Consider the following 20831-nt stretch of genomic DNA (forward strand, 5'->3'; position numbering starts at 1 on the left):
TCACTGCAGTTCTTCTATGCCAGATCCTAGATGGCCCCCTTCGGCATTTGTAGGTGAGGTGGTGTGGTACAAAAAAAGATTGTTGGCTGGTTATCAAAGTTCAGAAGATAAAGAGGGCAGGGTTGGATTCCTTCGCCACACGGCAGATCCTTAACATTGTCGTATTACTGATGGTAGCAGGTCTCAATCAAGAGGACACCCGGAATTGTGTCTAGTCTTTGTATTTGGGTTGGGAACATGACTTGGAAATTCTGGCATGTTGGCATTTAATTAGTCCCTCGAGGCCTGGGCCAAATCATTGAACTCCCCCACACAAAGTCGGTCCGCATTCGGCTCAAAGGGCCCTTTTTTTCACGTGGCTCCGAAGTTTTGATCTCGGGGAAGAAAAAGAATTGTGGAAACAACATAGCAATTCAATTCAATCAGCAAATTCCCATCACTCATGCTATTGTTGTACCTTGCAGCCCACACAAAACACAGACGTACTGTGGTCCCCCCGTGGGACGATGGTGGGCCTTTCTCTCCCTCTTTTTCTCCTCCCCCAAACATTCTCCTGTTTCGGTAATCTGGTAGGGCCACTGTACCCACCAAACTAAGCCCACTCTTATCTTCTGTTGAATAATTAAGTTTGCATTCCAAAACTACGGGTCCAACATCCTACAGGATGAATGCGATGCGTCTTCGGCGCCTTCAGGAGACCACGGCCGGGAGCCGGATGGTGTTCTCTTTTCATGCTGTGTATTCATTACTAACTCTCCGTGGCTGGTCTCGTAGCTTCTCTCGTGGCTGGTTCCGTGGCTGGAACTGCAACGGTCTGGACTCTTTGTTTTCTCGCATATGCGCATTGTCACCACTCATTGACAGTGGGGAACGGAGCTTTCAATAGACATAGGAAAGTCAGAATGCCCCTTCGTCGCGGCCTAAGGCGGCCCTTTTCCGCGTCTCATCAGCGATCTGCCGTGACGAGACTCATGCCTCGAGCATAGGGCAAGAAGCCAATGTCAACAGCTCCTCAACACAAAACACGCATTTCCTATGTTCATTGCTTTTCCTTTTCTTTTTACTTTTACTTTCTTCTTTCTTCTTTTTTCTTTTTTCCTCAGTCTCTTTTCTTTTTCTTTTTTGCAGATCTTCTTTCTTTCTCTGCAAGGTGAGGATACATCGCAATAATTGGTGTCAAAAGCAACTATAGTGACGTCTCTCATTCCCATCCATCGCACCGGTGGTTCCGGAGGGACGCACAGGCCTACAGGCCCTCTAGCCCTCTCCGTCATGCTGAGCTCGGAGCCGTTCATCTGTACCTGCATCTTAGGGCGAGGCGGGGGCAGGAAGAGGGTGCATGGTTGCCACCCGCCACTGTCGCCACCGCCACAGCCTACTTATCTCTTGGCCTAATCTTCGGTGCACATCAAGTTTTGTCCAAGTCGCTCTCAGAGGCCTTTCTGATCTCGAAGTATGAATAAAAATTGCAGGAGAGGTTTCATCATATAGATTCAATTTTGAGGGGAAAATGTTTCTGGGTTTCGACCGTCTGCGCCAGGTAGATTTCCCCTGCCCTGGGCGGCGATGAATGCTTGTCCCATCGACAATCAGTGTTTTCTCTCTCATCCTTCGAAAGGAATAGACAATCAAAGTATTACTTCCCTCAGTTAGAGTATAGATGAGCGTGGTCCTAACAGACACTGATGACAAGTACTATGAAACGCCTCCCAGATTTCGACTCCTGTCAATAACCATAACTAGGCACATTTCTGTAACAGGAACGATACACTTAAGCCATTGCCACTGGACTGCATCACACTAGGAACATACAATATATGCTTTATCAGGGATCCACAATTCTCGGAATATATACGTTGATTCCCTCCTTAGACCTATCTGTGGTGGAGAGAGAGGACTATCTTGACCAGACCAGGACTGGTTCCCTTACTGAGGAATTGGCGTGATGGTGATTGTCTCCTTGGGCAACGGGGCCACTTCCTTGCCGCAGGTGACAAACTTATAGTTGGCGTCGGTCGCTTGTTTCTCCAGCACAGGGTTCGACACCCTTATGGACTTGGAGGCCCGCTTCAGCATGTCATCGCGGTACTCGGCCATGATCTTCTCATAATCTGCACCCTTGGCCTGGGTGTCTCTGATTTGCGTGAGTGCCCGGCCCAGGCTGAGCCCATCCGTCAGGGCACACACGCCAGCCTCGCCTCGGACTAGAAAACGAAAACACCGTCAGAACAGTATTACAACAGTGTCGAAAATAAAGCAAGAAAAATAGAGCATCCATAAAATAAAATGAAACTTACAGGGTGACATGGAGTGCGCTGCATCTCCAATGACCATGACTTTCCCAGCCGGCAGCAGCTCTGGCGTCAGCTCGACGCCCTGCAAGACAATCCCGGGCTTCCTGTACCGCTCGACCGGAACCCTGTCGACAAGCACCCGCAGGTGTTCGGGGACGTTCTTGACCTGCGCCCTCGCAAAGGCAGCCAGCTCCTCCCGGCTCGCGGTGACGGTCCAGTAGGGCTTCTCTTCGGTGCTCTCGGCGGCGGCCTTGTCAACCCAGTGCAGAATAAAGTAGAAGTAGCCCGTCTTGGCGTCGGGCGACACCTTGTTGAGCGCAGCAAAGATGGTGCACTGGTTGTCGAGCTCGGTCAGCACAATGTAGGCCGAGTGGCCGAGTTCCAGCTGGTGCTCAAAGTCACGACCCGTGAGCTCTATCTCTCCCACCAGGGAGCCGATGGGAAGAGGCTTCATGATGTCCTGGCCGTGCAGGATATGTTTGCGGACTGCAAGAAAAAAGGTGTCAGCAACTAATTGTCTTTCTTTCTCTTCTTTTCTTTTGACACTTTTACTCATTTTCCCCCGGCCCAAAGAAATAATAACACTCTCAAAGCAATAATGACTTACCATTACTCCGGCTGCCTTCAGCACCAATAACAATGTCACCAGTGGCAGAGAGGCCGTTCTCGAAAAAGACAGTGACCTTGTCGCCCCCCTCCTCCTCCTCGACACGCATCACGCGTCTGTCGTACTGCACGGGGATCTTGCTGCGCAGCCAGTCGCGCAGCCGCTGGCGGTTGGCCCGGACGATCTGGCCGCTCTCGTCGTCGTTGACGCCCATGCGCATGCCGGGCTTGCCCGAGTGGTAGAACATGAACTGCGCGGGAATGTGGTCGAGCGGCGTGAGGTGGTTGGTCTGCTCGATGGGCCCAATGTCTGAGGGCATCGACGCCCGCAGGTCCTTGAGCACGGGGCCGTGCAGCGCGATCGCCCAGCCCTGGGCCCGCGCCGTCGCTGAGGCGTCCCGGTCAAAGATCTCGTAGGAGATGTCGTTCTTGCGCAGGATCTGGGCCAGCGTCAGACCGCTTAGGCCTGCACCGACGATGAGCACGTGAGGATATGGCTGGGCTGGCATCTTGTATTTCCTTCGTAATTTTCTTCTTTCTTCCTCTGTTCACGCACACAACTCTCTCGCAGAAATGTTTCTTTTATGAAGGTTCTTTGGCGGGTTTTTGGGTGGGTGGCCTGTTGTTGGGCGGTTGTGGTTGAGGTTGAGATTCCATTTTGGTGATAAAAATGGGCTGAAATATATAGTTCCATGTGACGTTGGAGGTTGGAGGTTCGAGGTTCCGAAAAATAGAGCTGGGGAGTCGCGAGACCATAATGATTTCTGCCCTTCTGCGAACCCCGCCGTCAATGTTACAACTGACTCTCCACCCGCCGTCGTCGTCCACGGGATACTACTGCAACCGCCCGCACGGCTACATCGAGGGACCCATTCAAATGCCCCCTAATGGCGTACGGCATTTGAGCCTTAGTGGCTGTTTCTAGGGATCTTATTACGCCAATTCGGCCTGTCGATCCACCGGTCCACATTGGCATCCAAACGTTGTAGATCACAACCAGATTAGCTCCTTTTAGGGCCATGAGTCCCCGTATTATATACTATGGTACAACACAAACCTCCGTGGGTCAAACTTGGTCCGGGGAGAAGGGGAAAAATTATGCATAGCAAGGTAACACGCTGTGTGAAATCCGTTGCAACATCGGTTCATGTGCTGCTGCAACCGAACTGCATTGCAACAGTGAGATTCCAATATTTTTGGTGCCCGATGAGATTCGAATGACGGGGAAATTCGCACCCAGGTTGGGTGTCATACAGCCGAGTGCATAATTCTGGAAATAATTATGATCCCGAGCTCTTTTCTGCATTCAAGGCATGCAGAGAGAGAGAGAGAAAGACAGAGAGGGAAGGAGAAAGAAGAGAAGGTTGAAATCATTATGCCAAGTGAGGATGAAATGCTGATCAATTGGTTACTACGCATGCAAAATGATGTATCACGCAATACCTTGGAAAACGGTCTTCCCCTCACAGATGATCGGACCGTTCACGGTAGCATGAGATCATTGCATTGCGGACACCAAGAATTCTCTCGAGTGCATGTGAACAGCTCGCTCTAAGTCTATAACTATTCTTCTGTCCGGGGTGGGGGGTTCAAAATGCAAATTCTGCATCGCGTCCTTGTCTAGCAGATGTGGTGATGGTGAAGTGTGAATGCCCACACACTTGCTTGCGTTAGCCAATAAACGGATATCTTTGTTGGTTGTGTCGCCTTCGCCCTCTTATGGAACAACACACAAACCATCTACTCAGATTGTATAGAAAGCCTAGTGCGTACAACATCCTCATGTGTTTTGAGATCTTCGTTACAGGAACCCAGAGAAGTATCATCTCACAGTCAATGCTTCCAGGTTCGGCGAGCAGATTCTGTTGTGTTGTCCATCCCGAAGAGGCTTCCTCAACGTAATAAGAGATCAGGCGAAGACCGAAAGGCCAAGTTCTGACAGACCACCTCATCAGAAAGCCATTCCTCCTTTTGCACAGCACGCCAGTTCGGCCAACCAGAGCTATGTGGATGGATTCATTCCAGAGATTCACAATGGGGGCATCATCCGCAGACTTTCCCAACCACCGCACAACTCGTACACAGAATTTATGCGTCCCCCTCCAGAGCCCTCAAGACCGAGGACAACCAGAACCATGTTTGCATCTACTCCGAACGCAGCAAGTGCTGCACCAACAATATTCACTGAAGTCAAATAGCTTGCATGTCAACCCCAAGGCATCGCTTAAGTTCTGCAGAGAAAATAGGAGGGGGAGAGACAGTCGAAAGAACACGCAACCAATTCGTTCTGACTTGTGATGGGCTATAAAGTAACGGAAAAGGTCATGCTCATGATCACACTGCGCCTTGCCTCCTCCCCTGCCCACCATCAAAATATTTTTGAAGCGCTAGATAGGCCAAGCAGAAGGAAAAAAGAGTACTCATCTAACAAAGCAGCGCTGGACACTATACGTGCTAAACGAGAGTTCCACCCAAGGCTATAAAGTATACATGCATGCCCACACAAAGCTTTTCCGTCCACCCGCTGAGAAAGAAGGGAAAAAAACCCAAATAAAATAAGCAATTCATGCTCGTCACTTCGATCCTGAAGCCTACTTTATGCATCCTCCGGCTTGCGACCCCAGACGGCCTTCACCTTGAAGTACGCATGGTGCTTATTCGAGCGAACCTCCCGCCTGAGATGGGCAATGTAGACGAGCACCTCCTCCCTTGTCCAGCCGTTGATCACATTGGCAACAAATAGGACAAGACCCTCAATGTCAGCCAACAGGCTGGTCTGCGCCCAAGTCCCTAATTCCTTCAGCTTTTTGTCCTGTGGCCATCCACCAACGGGGGCCTGGCGAGTAAGCGAAAGAGAGTGTATGCGTGGTCAGCAAACTTGGACATTCCCCCTCATGCCATCATAGAATTGGGGGGGGGGAAGGGGGGGGGGGAGGCACTCACCTTAAGTTCCCATTCCTGGATGTCAACGAACCCAGCCTCCTCCATAGCCTTCTTCTGGATGCCCTCCTCGACGACGATAAAAGAGCGTCCTATCTTCTTGCCGCCCTCCTCGAAGAAGCGCCCCCACTGGGCGATGGCCGAGTTCTCGGGGACAGTGTTGTCGTCGCTGACCATGTGTGGCGACCCTTCGAAACTCTCGAGCCAGCCGCCGGGCTTGAGAGCGGTAAAGGCCTCCTTGAACAGGACAGTCCAGTCGATGATACTGCCGACCAGATAGCGCATGTGGATGTAGTCAAACGAGGTCGGCGCGAAGGTCCACTCTGAGGTGCAGTCCTCGATCTCGAACCTCAGGTTGGGCGGGATCCACTGCGGCTGGATGGGCGAGATGTCGGTGCCAATGACCTCGGTTTCTGGATGGTCATCTGCAAAGTCCCTATAGTGGACGTCCGTTCATTAGAGAAAGAGACGAGAAGGAATGGAAAGAAAGTAGTGCCGGGATCATGCATACATTGCCCACGTTCCGGTGCCAGTGCCAACATCGAGTATTTTCTGTCAAGGTTGTTAGCACAAGCCCCAGCACAAGCGGTCAGTCGATCAGTACCTGGACGTCATCGCCAATAGGAGCAAAATAGAGTTTGTTGTCGGTGCAGAGGGTGAGGAAATGATGACTGTGGTTGACCGTTAGAACAAAAGCCCGATGCATCATCCATGGCCATGGCCCTCTGCAGTATCGCTCACTTTATATCCATTTGCTGAGTCTGCTGGCTGTCGTTGGAACCCCTAGAGGACAACACAAGAAAGAGAGAGAGATAGTCAGCATCGTCAACGGCCCAAGATCCCCAAAGTCCCGAGGTGAGACAAGACAAGACAAGACAAAAGCACACAGAGAGATGGAATCGTCGCCTCACCAGTATTGAGCGTTGCCAGGCACGGAATCGCTATGATAGGTACGGCCATGAATCGTCCTATACTCGAGAATGCTGGAGGTGATGGAGTCTGTCGAGGAGGCCACATCCCCAAAAGCCGAGTCTGCATCATTCTCAATCTCATCGGCTTGGTCCTGTCATTATGTAACACAGACGGGTTCTGTCTCAGCAATTGCAGTTTGCTCAAGCGCGCGCACACACACACACACACACACATACACACATACACACACAGCTCAAGCATGATGACCTACCTGCGCAAGTTGAGTCCAGTGGGTCGCTGGTAGTAGTGAGGTCTCAACAGCCTGCGGAGCCTCGGTGGCCTGCGGAGCCAGCCCCTCAGCCGTTGTTGGCGCTGGTGGTGAATTCGTCGGGCCGCCCTCGGACACCGCGGCTGAAGCGGGAGAAGAGGCCGACTTTCCGGGATCCTCGGTATGTTCAGCAGCAGTCGACATGTCTGCGCGCAGTTGTGGAATCCAATTGAGAGAAGAAAAGAAAGAAGGAAGGGGGAATAAAAAAAAATAGAATATTGCAAACAGAGACAGACGAGGCACGGGTTTGTTGTTTTCCCGCCAAGCTTTGGGGCACCGTCGGTCTTTACATACTTTATACTTGGCCTTCCTTGGGCCGTGGGAAGGCTTGCAAGTGGGCTAACGATGAGTGGAGCTACCAGGCACACCCTCGGAAGAGGAGGAGGGAGGGGTGGGACAACCTTTCCCTCTGTCTCCCTCCCTCTCTTTAGAGTCCTCGCTGGTTGCTGGTGTAGCGGAATAAGCAAGCCGTTCATCGACCATGCTCGGTTTGATTGGCATGGGCCTTACGTAGTATTTCAAGATGGCCCTCGACCTGCTCTTCAGCGAGTGGTTGTTCGTTCGATAATTAGTTTTCTGGGCCCATATAAGCCGTCTTGTCCCTGCAGTTGGCGCGGTCGAAATTCCTATCCTGGCTGTACGATACGGATCCGCCACATATTTAAGCACGTGTGTCAATTGGGGGCAAGCAAAAGGGGGCATAGTTTTCTTTTACTTAATCAGCTGGTTGGAAAGGAAGGGAAAAAAGATGGGATTCTACTTTTAATTGTTGTATTTGTGATGTTGATTGAGGGTGGGAGGATCTCGCCGACAAGGACGAAAAAAAGAAGGGGGAACAGGCGTCCACACGTGGTGCCCTACCTCGCCCTGCTGTAGCGATAACCGACGGGGCGACATCCCAGGCTTGCTTACAGTAGTGCCGGCCCTAAATTCTCATTCTTACAGGGTCCTGAGCCTGGGCCTTGTGCCTGAATGCCGTCCCGCTCCGGCCCGTTCAACCTGCTCGAAAGGATGGATCAGGAATATTTTCAAGTAATTTTAATGTCAACCCAACTTCCTCATATGCTGCAACTTACCATGATACTATTAATTCAATTGCGAGTCTATTCTCGAGATTGCACCTTCCTCTGCCTGGAACAGGAAAGAGTTGAACTCGAGTAACGTTCATCAAAAAGGAACAGAGAAGATGTCGCTACAGATTTCGAGTACTACATTACACTCCCTTATATACAATTGTTTGGCCTGAAAATGCTATGACGAGGATTGGTTGTGGCGACATGAACAATCGTAGATGCGGCAATGACTTGGGATGAGGTTCAGAAACAAACAAGTATTCAGTCGGTCACTTACAAGTCGAGGCCGGCCCTCAGTGCTGAGCAACTTTTGCTGTACTTGGGCTATATTATAACATAGGTGGCGGTGAATCGTAAGTCCGCCCTACCAAGTTCAGGTCGACCTCCTCACAGAATCACGGCCTTGCTTTTGCCGGCACCACAGCCAATACAGGTAATGCTGCAGTGGATCTTGGTTGATCGTGGCTCGACTACTGGTAACCCCCACACCGGAATCTAACTACCGACTATTTGAAGGCTCGACATCCTCCAGCCGAGTGAAGAAAAGGCCTCTCACGTCGTTTCCTCTCTTTTTTCTTCTACTCGATCACACCTCTTATCTCCATCATGTCTCCCGCAGCAGCAACAACAACCGCCCCAGCAAGCAAGAGCTACAGCATCGCCAGCATCCCGGCTGATGGCATCGGGCCTGAGGTGGTCGATGCGGCCATCACCGTGCTGGAGACCCTCTCAGAGACATTAGGCTCTTTTGACATTCAATTCACCCACTTCGACTGGAGCTCCGAGACATACAAGAAGACGGGGAAATATATCCCCGACGGCGGCCTCGATGAGCTGAAGAAGCATGATGCCATCCTGTTCGGGGCCGTGGGTGCACCTGGTGCGTTTGTTTTTGCAGCTTTTTTCAGGCCTTTCTCTCTCATTGTCAAGAATGTGACACGAGAAGTATGTGAGTCACTATGCTGATGAGAAGAGTGAGGACGGGAAACAAAGACGTTCCCGATCATATTTCTCTCTGGGGCCTGCGCCTCGCCATCTGCCAGCCCTTCCAGCAGTACGCCAACGTGCGGCCCACCAAAGTCTTCCGCGGCACCCAGTCGCCGCTCCGCAACTGCAAGCCCGGCGACCTGGACTGGGTCATTGTCCGCGAGAACAGCGAGGGCGAGTACGCGGGCCAGGGCGGGCGCTCGCACCGCGGCAAGAAGTGGGAGACGGCCACCGAGGTCGCCATGTTCACGCGCCACGGCGTCGAGCGCATCATGCGGTTCGCCTTCGAGACGGCCCGGAGCAGGCCGCGGAAGCTGCTCACCATCGTGACCAAGAGCAATGCGCAGAGGAACGGGATGGTCCTGTGGGATGAGGTCGCTGCCGAGGTGGCCAAGGAGTTCCCCGATGTGACGACGGACAAGATGCTTGTGGATGCCATGACCTGCCGCATGGTCCTGAAGCCTGAGTCTATCGACACCATCGTTGCAACCAATCTTGTAAGTTTGTCGATATTATACGACTTCAAATTACCGTGGCTCTCTCCCACAGGGCTGACACGTCTTTTTTTCTCTTCCTTCACTTTCAGCAAGCCGATATTCTCTCGGACCTTGCAGCCGCACTGGCTGGGTCCATTGGAATTGCACCAACGTCCAACCTAGATCCAACACGAGAGAACCCGTCTATGTTCGAACCAATCCACGGCTCAGCTTTCGACATCACCGGAAAGGGTATTGCCAATCCAGTCGCCACGTTCTGGACCAGCGCAGAGATGCTGGCCTGGTTAGGAGAGGAAGACGCAAGCAAGAAATTGCTGGACGCTGTGGAGCGCGTCTGTGAGAAGGGTGTTGTTACTGCTGATCTTGGTGGCACTGCAAAGACTACTGATGTGACCAGTGCTGTATGCGAAGTAATTAAAGCTGCATACGGCAAGCAGAAGTGATGCATACATAGAAGCATACTTTCACAAGCATATCGACGGTTGTGAATCAACATGCAAAACAGCCAATTGGTTAGCTTTCAGGGTATGAACACAAGAGGAAGGCTTGTACCGAAGAGCTGAAGAGTTTTTAGAGGATAAGAGAGATTAGACCAGTCGACAGGACATAGTTCAAGGTACGGATTCAACTAGATGGAACACAACAAGGAATTCAAAAGAGATAATTACTTGAGAACTGTCGAACTAGATAAGGAAGGCCCCCCCCTCCCGGGCTACTACAGCGCACTCGAAAACAATGTTATTTAAGGAATTCCAAGTGTACTGAAATCGATCTCAATATACGTAAATTGTACGTCTAAGACTATTCGCTGTCACATTCTCGTACGCCTGTCCACGCATCAGGTCTGAAACAAAACAGCAGCCTACAAAATCAAAGTCCTTCGTACCTCCTCCAGGTCTCGGTCTAACAGTGAAAGGATAGCGGCCACCGTCAAACACCCACAGCTCATCTCCATGTCTCGTGTCCAGGTGCCCTATTCCCAACAGTCCCGATTTGGTGACGAAGAAAGTCTGGTTGCATACCTGACTGTACAGATCCTCGTTCATCCACCAGTCTCCATCACGCTCGCCTGTGCGAAGGTACTCGGAGACCTTGCGCACATCCTCTTTATTCGGTTCTCTTATGACCTGTATTAGGCTCCATTAGCTTACAGCGGCTTCTGAACGGACAGATTCATAGACATCGAAGAAGACGTATAGATGTGGAATATTGAAGAAGGCCTGGGTACTGGAAGGAATTGAAAAATTCTTGGACTCGAGACAGGACTTATTGAAAACAATAAGAAAATTTGCTTGCTCGCTTACCTCCCACTCCCAGCCACGCACGAGGTTGCCCAAAAGCAGTCGGCAGAAGCTGTCATTGAAATGCCTCTCCGGCAAGGGTATATTCTCCCGGCGATAGAACCGTCGCGCATTGTCCCTCCAACTGCACAACGTCTCCACGATGACGCTATCCGGAGGGCCCGAATCCCCTGTCGGATTCTTCCACAACATTCTGGACCCAAGCAACTCGACGGTATCAACTAGGACACCTGTTAGCCCCAGCGCTCGCAGGCCTGACTCGGGCCTCGCGGCTGCATCCAACAGTGCTTGTCTGTCTAGTGGCCACCCAGCACAGGCATCAAAATGGGCCCACGTGCCAAAACGATACATTCTGTCACCGCCGGGATACATGGGCTCGTCGAGAAGATCGATTGTCCACCGCGGTATGTCCTCGGTGCATGCGCCAGGGTCGGCACGCAGCTCCAGCGTCAGGGCCTGCAGGTCCCCGGTGCCTAGAATCAGATCCATCGTGAAGGCGCTGTATACTTGGGCCACGGGTGTGTCGTAGCCACACTGATGTGTGTACAGCAGGTCTAGTTCTCCTGGCCGTAGTAGGCCCTGCAAAGCGAAGACCTTGTCGCGCTGGTCCGTGGCCTGTCGCCTTCGCCAGATCATCGTGGCTTCTATAGCTGACATCTCATCTTCGGGCTCGGAGCGTTCAAGCCATGCTGCATGCGAAATTAATCATCAACAATGTTCCTAGAGTCGTGTATACGTGTTTATGTATATATATATCAATCAAAGAATGTACGCCATCCAAGAGATATCAGAGCATCGGCCCCTTGACTTCCTATCAAGCATCGATGGCTCACTCACAATACATGAAGGAGAAGTTTTAGAAGAAAGTGGAGACAAAATGCACCTTGCTTTTACTTACAGACATTGGGCAGCATCTTGCTCATAGTCCAATCGGTTTCAGGGTGGTCACGGAGCCACATGGCGCCTTCAGCGCCCGTCGCATCTGCATAGCCTTCAATGGCTCGTTCAAGGTCCTCCCAGGCGAACTCAAGAGGCCCCCAGACAATCGTTTTCCGAGGCGGCAGCTTTGCCTCCTGGACGGTCCAGATCCGACTCCACCAGGGATGTTGTTGGGGGGAGATCACACGCAGCGCTTTTCCGATCCTGGATGCCGAGTCCTCTGCGCTAAGAGACGCGGGGATGTCATAACTCGGATCGGCCTGCGAGCGAAAGAAGTCAAGAACGGACTCGGCGTCCTCCAGAGGGATCTCGGCTGGTATCTCATCCAGCCAGACGTTGCACTGCGTGCATTGGGAGTAAATCTGTCGCATAAACCGCACCTGTGCCGTCTTCTCTATGTTGTCTTCCTGGTTGATGCAGAGCTGGTCGATCCATATGGACCTTGTCTGGTCTGGACGCCGTAGCCGGAGTAACGCACGGTATAAGTTTCTCGTGACGGGGATTTGCTGGCCGCGCACCTCGATCTGGATCTTGTTGTCGGCGTCTCCCCATCTGTAAGACAAGGTCTCATATGTGGGATTTTCGGAGAGCGCGACGATATGATATTCACAACGGAGAGGGTCGTCTGCTGTACCGTCAGGTCCGTAGGGAATGATGTCCAATATACGGATGTGGTCTCTGGTAAGGGCCATTGCTACCCAAGTAATTATTCAAGTTAGTGTCCCAGCTTGCTAAGACGTATGCAGCATGGAATTTGATAGATCGGTATAATCTATACCTTTTTGATCTCCCCCGAAAAGGACAAAACATAGAAAATTCTTAGGCGTTGGCGTGTGGGCCTCGTTGCATCCTTCTCATCCTTCCGGTTCCCGTGGGCCCATACTGCCAGTCATAATTCTCCACTTGCACCGCATATGGATAAAATTGGTCAGATAGATCTCCTCCGAACGAGCGGCACAGTTACAATACCAAGTGCATGCTAGACTGTAAAGGGGGTCAGAGCCCTTTGAAAATAAGGGCCAAGGTGGTTCGCCACGGTATTAGTCTGACCAGCGGTGAGCTGCCATAGGAGGTCCGATAGTACCAGCAGGTGTCGGAATACTGCGCTATCTGTCAGTGACTGGAGAGCTTCGGTTCTACGACCCTGGTCGTATGGAAATTTCTGCTCCAGTTCCTGGCGGTTCTCTGACTTTTAGATTACACTTGATTAGTCTTCATGAAATGTGCCAGAGTTTTTCGACATGTTGGCTGAATCAGGAGCCGGCTGGAATGTGTATAGGAGAAGCATTAAAACCTGGAGAGTCTATTAGCATAGAACCAAGTCAAAAGGCCCCCAAGATATTTAATCCAGGACAGTTGATCGTGACTGGATATGACTAGTATGAAGCACATCAAGCATTTAGGTACAAGTAGCCGGGTTAAGCAGCCTCTTCTTGCGCTGGCAATTTTTTCTATAGATTCTGAGAAGCCGAGGACTATGATTGTATGTCACAATGTATTCTGAAGTATTGTTCTACTTCAATCTTTGATTACTACTACCCCCATGACTTTGCTGAAGGTTACAGTATTTGGGGTGGGGTGGGCGTTAGAAGGGTTAGGGTCTGGGCTGTAGTAATGATTTGCGGATGGTGTGAACTGGTTCCCTTTCTCATATCCTGCCCACAACTGCGCATCTCAAGAGCCGCCTCTTCCCGCGGACGAGCAGGCGGAAGCAGCATATGCATTCAGTCGACATGAGCGACAACGATGATGAAGTGGCGCTCATTGCGTGCGAGCCATGCAGACGCAAGAAGTGTAAAGTCGGTATTATTTTTCCCCGGTGCCACCTGTCGAGAGACCACCGTGCAGCACAGTAAGGTTACTGACGAGCATGTCACGAATCCGATAGTGCGACCGCAAGCTGTGGGTAGTGAGATCCTGCACCTCGTGACACACAGAGGAACTCACTCCTCGCTCTCAACCTAGACCGCACTGCCTCCAATGTCGGAGCGCCCCAGCCAGTTGTCAGTATCCAGAGAAGATCAAGAGGTGAGGGCTTCCCCACGAGTCTAGGCCCTAAGAGGGGCTGGCTGGCTCGGCATTGTGTTTGCCCGTGAGCAGGAAGACTGGGCTCTAACCTGGAATTTAATCTTTCCCAATACAGAGGCATACCGGCGGGCTACGTGACTGCGATGGATAGACGGCTAGCCGAGACAGAGCGAGCATTGTTCCACGCGTTGGCCGAGATACACAAGGGGACAGTCAGTCAGGCAGACTATGACAGTCAAACAACGTACCAAGGACTAGCACTACCTGTGCTCTCCCCCCCAGCAGCGACGACAGCGACCACACAGCAGGACAAAATGAATCTGGTCAACAGCTGGGCTAGGTATCCCCTGAAAAATCGGGCCCAAGCCGAGATGTGGTTTCAGTCTATGCTGAGAGGGCCGCAACAGGTCGCTGGAAGCCCTCCACAGATCATCTCGAGGGGCTCGCCAGAGCCTGCAGTCCATTCCGCAGCAACTTTTAGGTCTGACGCTCAAATTACGGCTTGGGATCGGCATGAGAGACCCAGAAGACAGCAGCCAGGCACGTTTGGAGAACATGATTACGATGTTCAGCGCCGCAGCTCTCAGAGTGCGGGCCCAGGGAGCGCGCAGCCTGGACATGCTCTACAAAGCCCAGAAGCGTCATCTTGCAGTCGTCCAGAGAATGGAGAATCCAAGGAAATTGCTAACGTGGGAGTAAACATTATAAGAAACAGCAAAGCAAGTCGTTTTGCTATAGAAAATCAAAAGTTGTACTTTTAATGGTGTTCGCAGAGCGTTCTGACGTTAAGGAGGATGAACGGACGCGGGGTGTTGACGTAAGGAAATCATCCCATGACTGCTGTGGCTTACTGTTCTCAGCGGTGATACTGGCGTTATGTGCCGAGTTGCGTAGCCTAAATAGCGCGTTGCAGCCCCCTAGGTCAGCCAGGGAAACCCCTCTCCCCCCAGCTTTACAGTGCATCCCACACTATCGAGGTTACATTCAGGCCACTAGACACGCTAAGCTAACCGAACCTCCCACTACAAACCACGAAATGACAAGATAAATGTGTCGCCGTCCGACGCAGGCCCTCGACCTCCCACGAGCGAGAAACTGGGACAATGAGTATCTCGAGGCCCAATGGCGACGAGGCTGGGTGGGCGGACCCAGGAGAGACACGGTCGCCAACCGAACGAGCCAGTAAAAGGAGGCGCACCCTTGATTCGACGTACCGTGACGATGAAAATCAAGAGATCGGCTTGATGAGAGACGGAGACTCTCCTGGGCTTCCTCGCTTCGTGGGCAGCAGTTCTGGCATCCACTTTGTCCGCGCTGTCTACGACATTCTTGCGCGCAGCAGTGGCCAGCCCTCTCGCGCTCACTCGCAGCTTGTCCCGGGCGAGGACGATCAGCTGGACGGCACGCACGAGCTCGGGGCCGCGGAAAGCCCTGGTGCTGCGGCTCGCGCTCCCTTTTGGCGAGACGACGAAACCACCTCTCGTGAAGGAAGAGGCGGCGCTGGCATCTCGCAGCTGACGTTCGAGGAGCTGATCCAGTGGAGTCAAAGCTATTTTGATGTGTGGCACCCGGCGTATCCTTTCCTCCAGGGCCCAGAGGTGCTCGAGACGCTCGAGCGAGTCGCAGACCACGGCATCGAAGGGGTCTCGGGATCCGACGCCGCCATTGTGCGATCCATTATATCCATTTCGCTGGCGGATGCACGTCAGCTGCCCAGAGGAAATACACCCCCTGTCCCTTCAGATCTCTTATTTGTCAATCTCGATCATGTCGCATCGAGTGTTTCCTTCGTCCTCGGCAGCCCTGCCTCGCTAAAAAATCTGCAGGCCGCGTTGGCCGTCGAATTGTTTCTGATATCGATTCTCAAATTTAACATGGCATCTCGCTTAGGTGGGGTTATTGTGAGGATGGCATATCATCTTGTAGGTCAACTCATGATTCCATTCTTTATCCTTTCAAGCGAATCATGCCACCTGATGAGGGTCGCCTCAGTAGGATTTCAACATCATTCTCCCGTGAAGTACTCCCAAAGCATCTTTAAGTTTCTCTTTAGATCCTTTCTTTCGATGAATAACTGGAAATAGGAGATGCTAATTTCCATTTGTCGGGTAGGGTCTGCATAGATGTCCTCAACGGTATTCAAATTTCAGCACTCATGAGGTGATAATGCGCAAAAGGATATGGTGGTCTTTCTATTGTTTAGAAAGACTCATCTGTCAAGTCTTGGGTTTGCCCCTGGACGTGCAAGACGACGATGTCGATGTCTGTCTCCCCACGACCGAGTTGCACCGGAATAGCGCAGCAGCCGTTCACACTCCAGACCTTGGTGCTCCCAAAGGTGATTACTCTATCTTTTCCCCTCCTTTTATTCTCTATCACTCCAATAGTACCCATTTTTCTTTGTCAAGGGCATCTTCTTACCTTGTGGCTTAGGGACTTCGCAACTTCAACTGCTTACTTTGCTATCAAAGCATGCACAGCTGCGTGGTATGATATTAGAGCTCCGCCACAAAAGTCTGCACGTCAGAGAAGACAGTATGGACCGAGCACTAGATGTACAGGCACGTTTGACCAGATGGTCAAACGAGGTTCACGATACAGCCATGGGCTCTGATCTAGACGATGCGCTTATCTCAGCTGGAAACGGCAGTGCACAGTCGGCCGAAGATGATCCTTTTCAGCACTACCAAACCTTGTTGCTGATTCTCCATCACGAATCGACCATCACCTTGAATCGACCGCTTCTGGCCAAGAAGCCACCCACGCCCGCTTCTCAGGCGGCTTTGCAGGCCTGTATTCAGGCCTCTCGAGTGATTATCGAAACTCTGTACGAGCGTGGCTTAGGCCCACAACCGGCCAACGCAGTCGATGTGGCTGCCCGGCCTGTCATAGTATGGCCTTTACTTACCTGGTCGGTGTGGATGAGCTGCTTCATCCTCACATATGCGGCGTTCGAAGGAGTGACTAGCACAGCTTCTGCTTTGAATTACGCCAACCGCACATCTATAATCCTCGGAAAACTATCCAAGCGAGGCACAGCTTGGCCGACTTCGTGCGCACATGCTGTCGAACAATTGATATCGGCACTAAAAAAGAGAAAGTCGGATTCAACCAAAGTCGGTATGAGTGAACGATCACTGCTTCACAACGCAACCCCGACGTCTTCCCGTGCAGGACGTACACGACACCACACCTCTAATGAGCCGGTTTCTCATGACGGGATACAATCTTGGCAAGGCGGGATCACAAACAAGGCCTCCGAAGTAACCACGCCCCAGCCACAAACGGGCTACATGAGCTATATCGGAACATTTCAAGCGTCCTCCCGACCTGAGGATGTGAATGTCATGTAAGAACCCGCTTCCCATGCTGACTCACTCAGGCTGTGGGCAGCTGTAGGACTGGAACACTGACGCATGGGCTCAGGAGCAATATCCGTGTAGCTGCACAGCAGTTCACAGCAGGACAGCCGCGCGAAGCTCGTACAGAGCCTGCAGCATTCCCTGCCGAGACAACTCCGATGTCCTACTTGACCCCTCAGTACAACGACTTGACGACAACTCTCGGCGAGGAAGGCTGGCTTCTTGACCCTCTGAGTGCCCTTGATTTTTCGAATTTCGCTCAGGCTGGAAGCAGCGAATCTGCCATGAGTTTCAACTTTTACTGATATCATCCTCAGCCTGTAGGGTAGAATTATCTAATTCAATATGCTATAAGTCTCTGGGTATTGTCTCCCCACTGAAAATGCCATGATCGGCGTCGTTGTAATCTCGAGTTGTTTAACAGCATCAGTAGCAACAATAATTACACGTAATGCTGACTAATTTCTAAGGAGAAAACAATCACGAGTATATACGGATTTGCGAATCGCCGTCTCGATTTCTTGAAGCAGGTTTTGACTGAGTAGATTGTCAACAGCCTCCCGAGTTCGGATCGAGCTTCACATCCCAGTACTGCCACCCAACAGTGCCCATACTGGAACCTACTTTATGGTTTTCGAATAAACCGCCAGAGAGACATTCGGTCAGAGCCCACTCCACGGCCGTCCAGCAGTAGGACGTAAGACCTCCATCGTAGTGGTCATCCTTGGCAGTCCATGTTTCCGACTCACCCTTGTACTTCATGGCTAGATGGATGCTAGGGCCCTTTCCTGGTGTGGCGTCTGCACACGAATTGACCTGTACAAGATGTTAGCAGAAAAAGAGAGTCCAGAGGACATGTGGAAGGGAAGTGGGCAGATACTTACCGAGTCGCCAATGTTGAAAGTGTGGCCGTTGTAGCCGGCGAAGTCTCTGCAAAGGGCTAGAACAGTGGCGTTGACTAGGTCCCAGTTTCCAATGTTCTGGAACTGCTCACCTCCGTTGTAACAGTCCATGTGCGGCGACAAATCACTCCTAGCGACGAGGATGGCGGTGTCTGGCACGGTTGGTGGTGGAGCTGCAAGACAGACCAGGGGCAGGACAAGTATAAGGGTGGGCACAAGTGAGATTTTGGAAAGACCCATGTTGTATCTTGGTGTACAAATATCTGTTTGAGTTGAGCCTTGGCTGATACAAAAATCAAGTGAGTTTGCTGTATGCAACGAGTTTTAGAGGGAAAGATGGTGATGATAACCCCGCCAGATGACTAGCATGGCAGATTGGTGAGTATGGATGGGCGGACTTATAGTACACGATTAAAAGATATTTGAGGATGGCGCAAACTTTTTTTTTTTGACAAAAAAAAGAAAAGAAAAAAAAGCTTGGGCATCTTCTTGTTCTTTGTGTGCTTTCATCACCTGGGGAACACTGGGATCTTTGCGGCTCAGGCAGCTGATGTGGCACACAATATTAAGTAGGGCGGATGACAATATCAACAACCTGCCTGAAAGGTATTCATTGATTTTGTTTGAGCGTACAAAGACTGACTCAAGGGCGTTTGAACGAAAAAAATAGATTGTTTAACCGCAAGGACATGCTGTTTTACCACCCGTTAACTCCAGTACCACCAAGCTGATATTCTCTGGAGACATTGTGGGAAGATCCCGCTGCAAGCCGTTCAATTACCACAGCTGCAACAAAACAACAATCACGAGGCCGCATTTCTACAGACTGACTTCTAATACATGTATTGAGTTGTCTGTATCAATGGCAAGAGATAAGCAGCAGCCAAGTAGACGCCGGCCCAAAATTCTCGGACGTGCTTAATAATAGAGGAGGGGAAGTGAGGTGCCTTAGCAAGGATAGAGAGCAGTGATCGCGCCTCTTGAGAATCAGCCGCGGGGAAATAAAGTTTAACGACACTACAAGTCACGATGAAGGTCACACAGGTGAGAGAAAGAGCCCGTCGACTTCAGGTGACAACCACAGCCCTTACAGCTCGTCATGCTAATAACTCTCGTAGTTGTACGTCTACCCGATCAAGTCATTGCGGGGCATCTCGCTGCAGCATGCGAAGCTGGACCGGCAAGGAGTGCAGTATGACCGCCGGTTCATGCTCTTGAAGACACATGACGATGGCCACCTGGAGCCCATTGAAGTCGTCAGATTCCCAGCTTGTGCCCTGTTCACTCCGGAGATTGTCGATGGCAACATTGTCGTGAGGTGCCAAATCCCAGAGGAGCCGCTCGTCCCGCCGGCGCCTGAACAGAAGACGACTCTCCACATCCCTCTAGATCCTGACATCTCAGGTCTGGGCACTGTGGAGGTGGACTTGTATGGGAGCAAATGTCTAGGCTACTGTATGCCTGATAAATACAGCTCGTGGTTTAGCTCTTGCTTCGGGCTCAAAGCCATGCTCGTTTACATTGGCGACGCAAGACGACCTGTCCTAGGGACCATGTCGCCGGCTGTCGCCCAGGAGCAGAAAACCCAAGGCTGGCTCTCGTCGATGACAAGCTATCTCACCGGAACAGGACATCCCCAAGATCCTCACTGGTTGACCTTCACCTGCGTGGCCGCCTTCCTCATCACCACCGAGTCGTCCGTAAAGGACGTGAGCGGCCGTCTGCCCGAGGGCGAGGAGATGGACATGCGCAAGTTCCGACCCAACATAGTCATTGACGGTGGAGAGCCTTTCGAAGAAGACTTCTGGGGCGAGATAGCCGTCGACGGAGGGCCTCGGCTGGTTCTGACAGGGAACTGTGGGCGTTGCGCCTCGATCAATGTGGACTATAAGACGGGAAGACCGGGCACAGGGGAATCTGGCAAGGTCTTGAAAAAGTTAATGCGCGATCGGAGAGTCGATCGAGGCAATCGGTGGTCACCAATTTTTGGCAGATATGGTTTCCTCTTGGACGATGAGGCGGAGATCAGCGTGGGCAATGTTGTGGCTGTTACAAAATCACTTGAAGAACGTTGTGTCTGGGACTGGCCCCCATATAAGTGATGTATCCACTCTTTTCTTTTGCCTTTATTTTGGGGAACGCCGTGGTTGAGGTCATAGATCAGTCCAGCGTGTCGGGATAACAATCTGGAGTGGGGCCATCGCCCACATGGTCCCTGAAGATATTGATTTGATCAATACATTTGTTGAAGCTGCTACATGCAAACAAGTTCAGACGACAATAAATAAATTATGGGTCCAGGACCCTTGAAGGCGATCCGTGGATGAAATGATTTGGAATTATTGTTGAGAGCTGAAGGAGGAAAGAGAAGATAGCAACGCCCCAAGAAGCAGCAGCTTGGCAGCGAACCTTCAGCATGGGTGATTTGCTCAAAGCTGGCCTGTGCGCTGATGCATTAGGGGAGCTAAGGTACACGCTATAGCAGCAGTGCCTGCCTGCAACCAAAGTAGCCAGATAACGACTCCAAGCAACCCCAAATTTCTTGTCATCACCCAAACATTTTGCCTTAGAGTACAGCTTCCCACAACCAAGTCGTCACACTGGCATTCGTCTTTTCAAGGGAGTCTGGGTGAGGCTTGCTCTTAAACATCCATCGCAACTT

The 20831-nt window shown here is 51.5% G+C and overlaps 7 protein-coding genes across 7 annotated transcripts; 3 read left to right on the plus strand and 4 right to left on the minus strand.

The window, feature by feature from the left end:
- Nucleotides 1–1841: 1841 nt before the first annotated feature.
- On the minus strand, nt 1842–3594 carry M406DRAFT_106417 (uncharacterized protein). Its single transcript, XM_040915195.1, has 3 exons — nt 2902–3594; nt 2298–2780; nt 1842–2204 (listed from the first exon to the last, which is right to left on the minus strand). The coding sequence occupies exons 1-3, from the start codon at nt 3407–3409 to the stop codon at nt 1927–1929; spliced, it is 1269 nt and encodes a 422-aa protein (XP_040777976.1). The 5' UTR covers nt 3410–3594; the 3' UTR covers nt 1842–1926.
- Nucleotides 3595–5162: 1568 nt separating this feature from the next.
- M406DRAFT_321442 (S-adenosyl-L-methionine-dependent methyltransferase) lies at nt 5163–7282 on the minus strand. Its single transcript, XM_040919506.1, has 7 exons — nt 7024–7282; nt 6752–6903; nt 6582–6623; nt 6445–6511; nt 6352–6392; nt 5844–6276; nt 5163–5736 (listed from the first exon to the last, which is right to left on the minus strand). Exons 1-7 carry the CDS (start codon nt 7222–7224, stop codon nt 5497–5499), a joined length of 1176 nt encoding a protein of 391 aa, XP_040777977.1. The 5' UTR covers nt 7225–7282; the 3' UTR covers nt 5163–5496.
- A 1477-nt stretch (nt 7283–8759) lies between these two features.
- On the plus strand, nt 8760–10308 carry M406DRAFT_287996 (tartrate dehydrogenase; the record flags this gene model as incomplete). The annotated part of the gene is made up of 3 exons (XM_040918770.1): nt 8760–9033; nt 9147–9637; nt 9727–10308. The coding sequence occupies 3 exons, from the start codon at nt 8760–8762 to the stop codon at nt 10078–10080; spliced, it is 1119 nt and encodes a 372-aa protein (XP_040777978.1). The 3' UTR covers nt 10081–10308.
- Nucleotides 10309–12197: 1889 nt separating this feature from the next.
- On the minus strand, nt 12198–12563 carry M406DRAFT_223934 (HET-domain-containing protein; the record flags this gene model as incomplete). Its single annotated transcript, XM_040915665.1, has 1 exon — nt 12198–12563. A coding segment is annotated over one exon (366 nt), but the record flags the coding sequence as incomplete, so codon positions are not given.
- Nucleotides 12564–15134: 2571 nt separating this feature from the next.
- On the plus strand, nt 15135–16889 carry M406DRAFT_229083 (uncharacterized protein; the record flags this gene model as incomplete). Its single annotated transcript, XM_040915803.1, has 3 exons — nt 15135–15827; nt 16018–16231; nt 16339–16889. Coding segments are annotated over 3 exons (1458 nt in total), but the record flags the coding sequence as incomplete, so codon positions are not given.
- Nucleotides 16890–17816: 927 nt separating this feature from the next.
- Nucleotides 17817–18409, minus strand: M406DRAFT_328130 (uncharacterized protein; the record flags this gene model as incomplete). Its single annotated transcript, XM_040920286.1, has 3 exons — nt 17817–17858; nt 17892–18083; nt 18152–18409. The coding sequence occupies 3 exons, from the start codon at nt 18407–18409 to the stop codon at nt 17817–17819; spliced, it is 492 nt and encodes a 163-aa protein (XP_040777981.1).
- A 789-nt stretch (nt 18410–19198) lies between these two features.
- On the plus strand, nt 19199–20478 carry M406DRAFT_345265 (uncharacterized protein; the record flags this gene model as incomplete). The annotated part of the gene is made up of 2 exons (XM_040922060.1): nt 19199–19213; nt 19288–20478. The coding sequence occupies 2 exons, from the start codon at nt 19199–19201 to the stop codon at nt 20269–20271; spliced, it is 999 nt and encodes a 332-aa protein (XP_040777982.1). The 3' UTR covers nt 20272–20478.
- Between the last annotated feature and the right edge of the window lie 353 nt (nt 20479–20831).

This window comes from Cryphonectria parasitica (genome assembly GCF_011745365.1).
Source record: "Cryphonectria parasitica EP155 unplaced genomic scaffold M406scaffold_3, whole genome shotgun sequence".
Classification (NCBI taxonomy): Eukaryota; Fungi; Ascomycota; class Sordariomycetes; order Diaporthales; family Cryphonectriaceae; genus Cryphonectria; species Cryphonectria parasitica.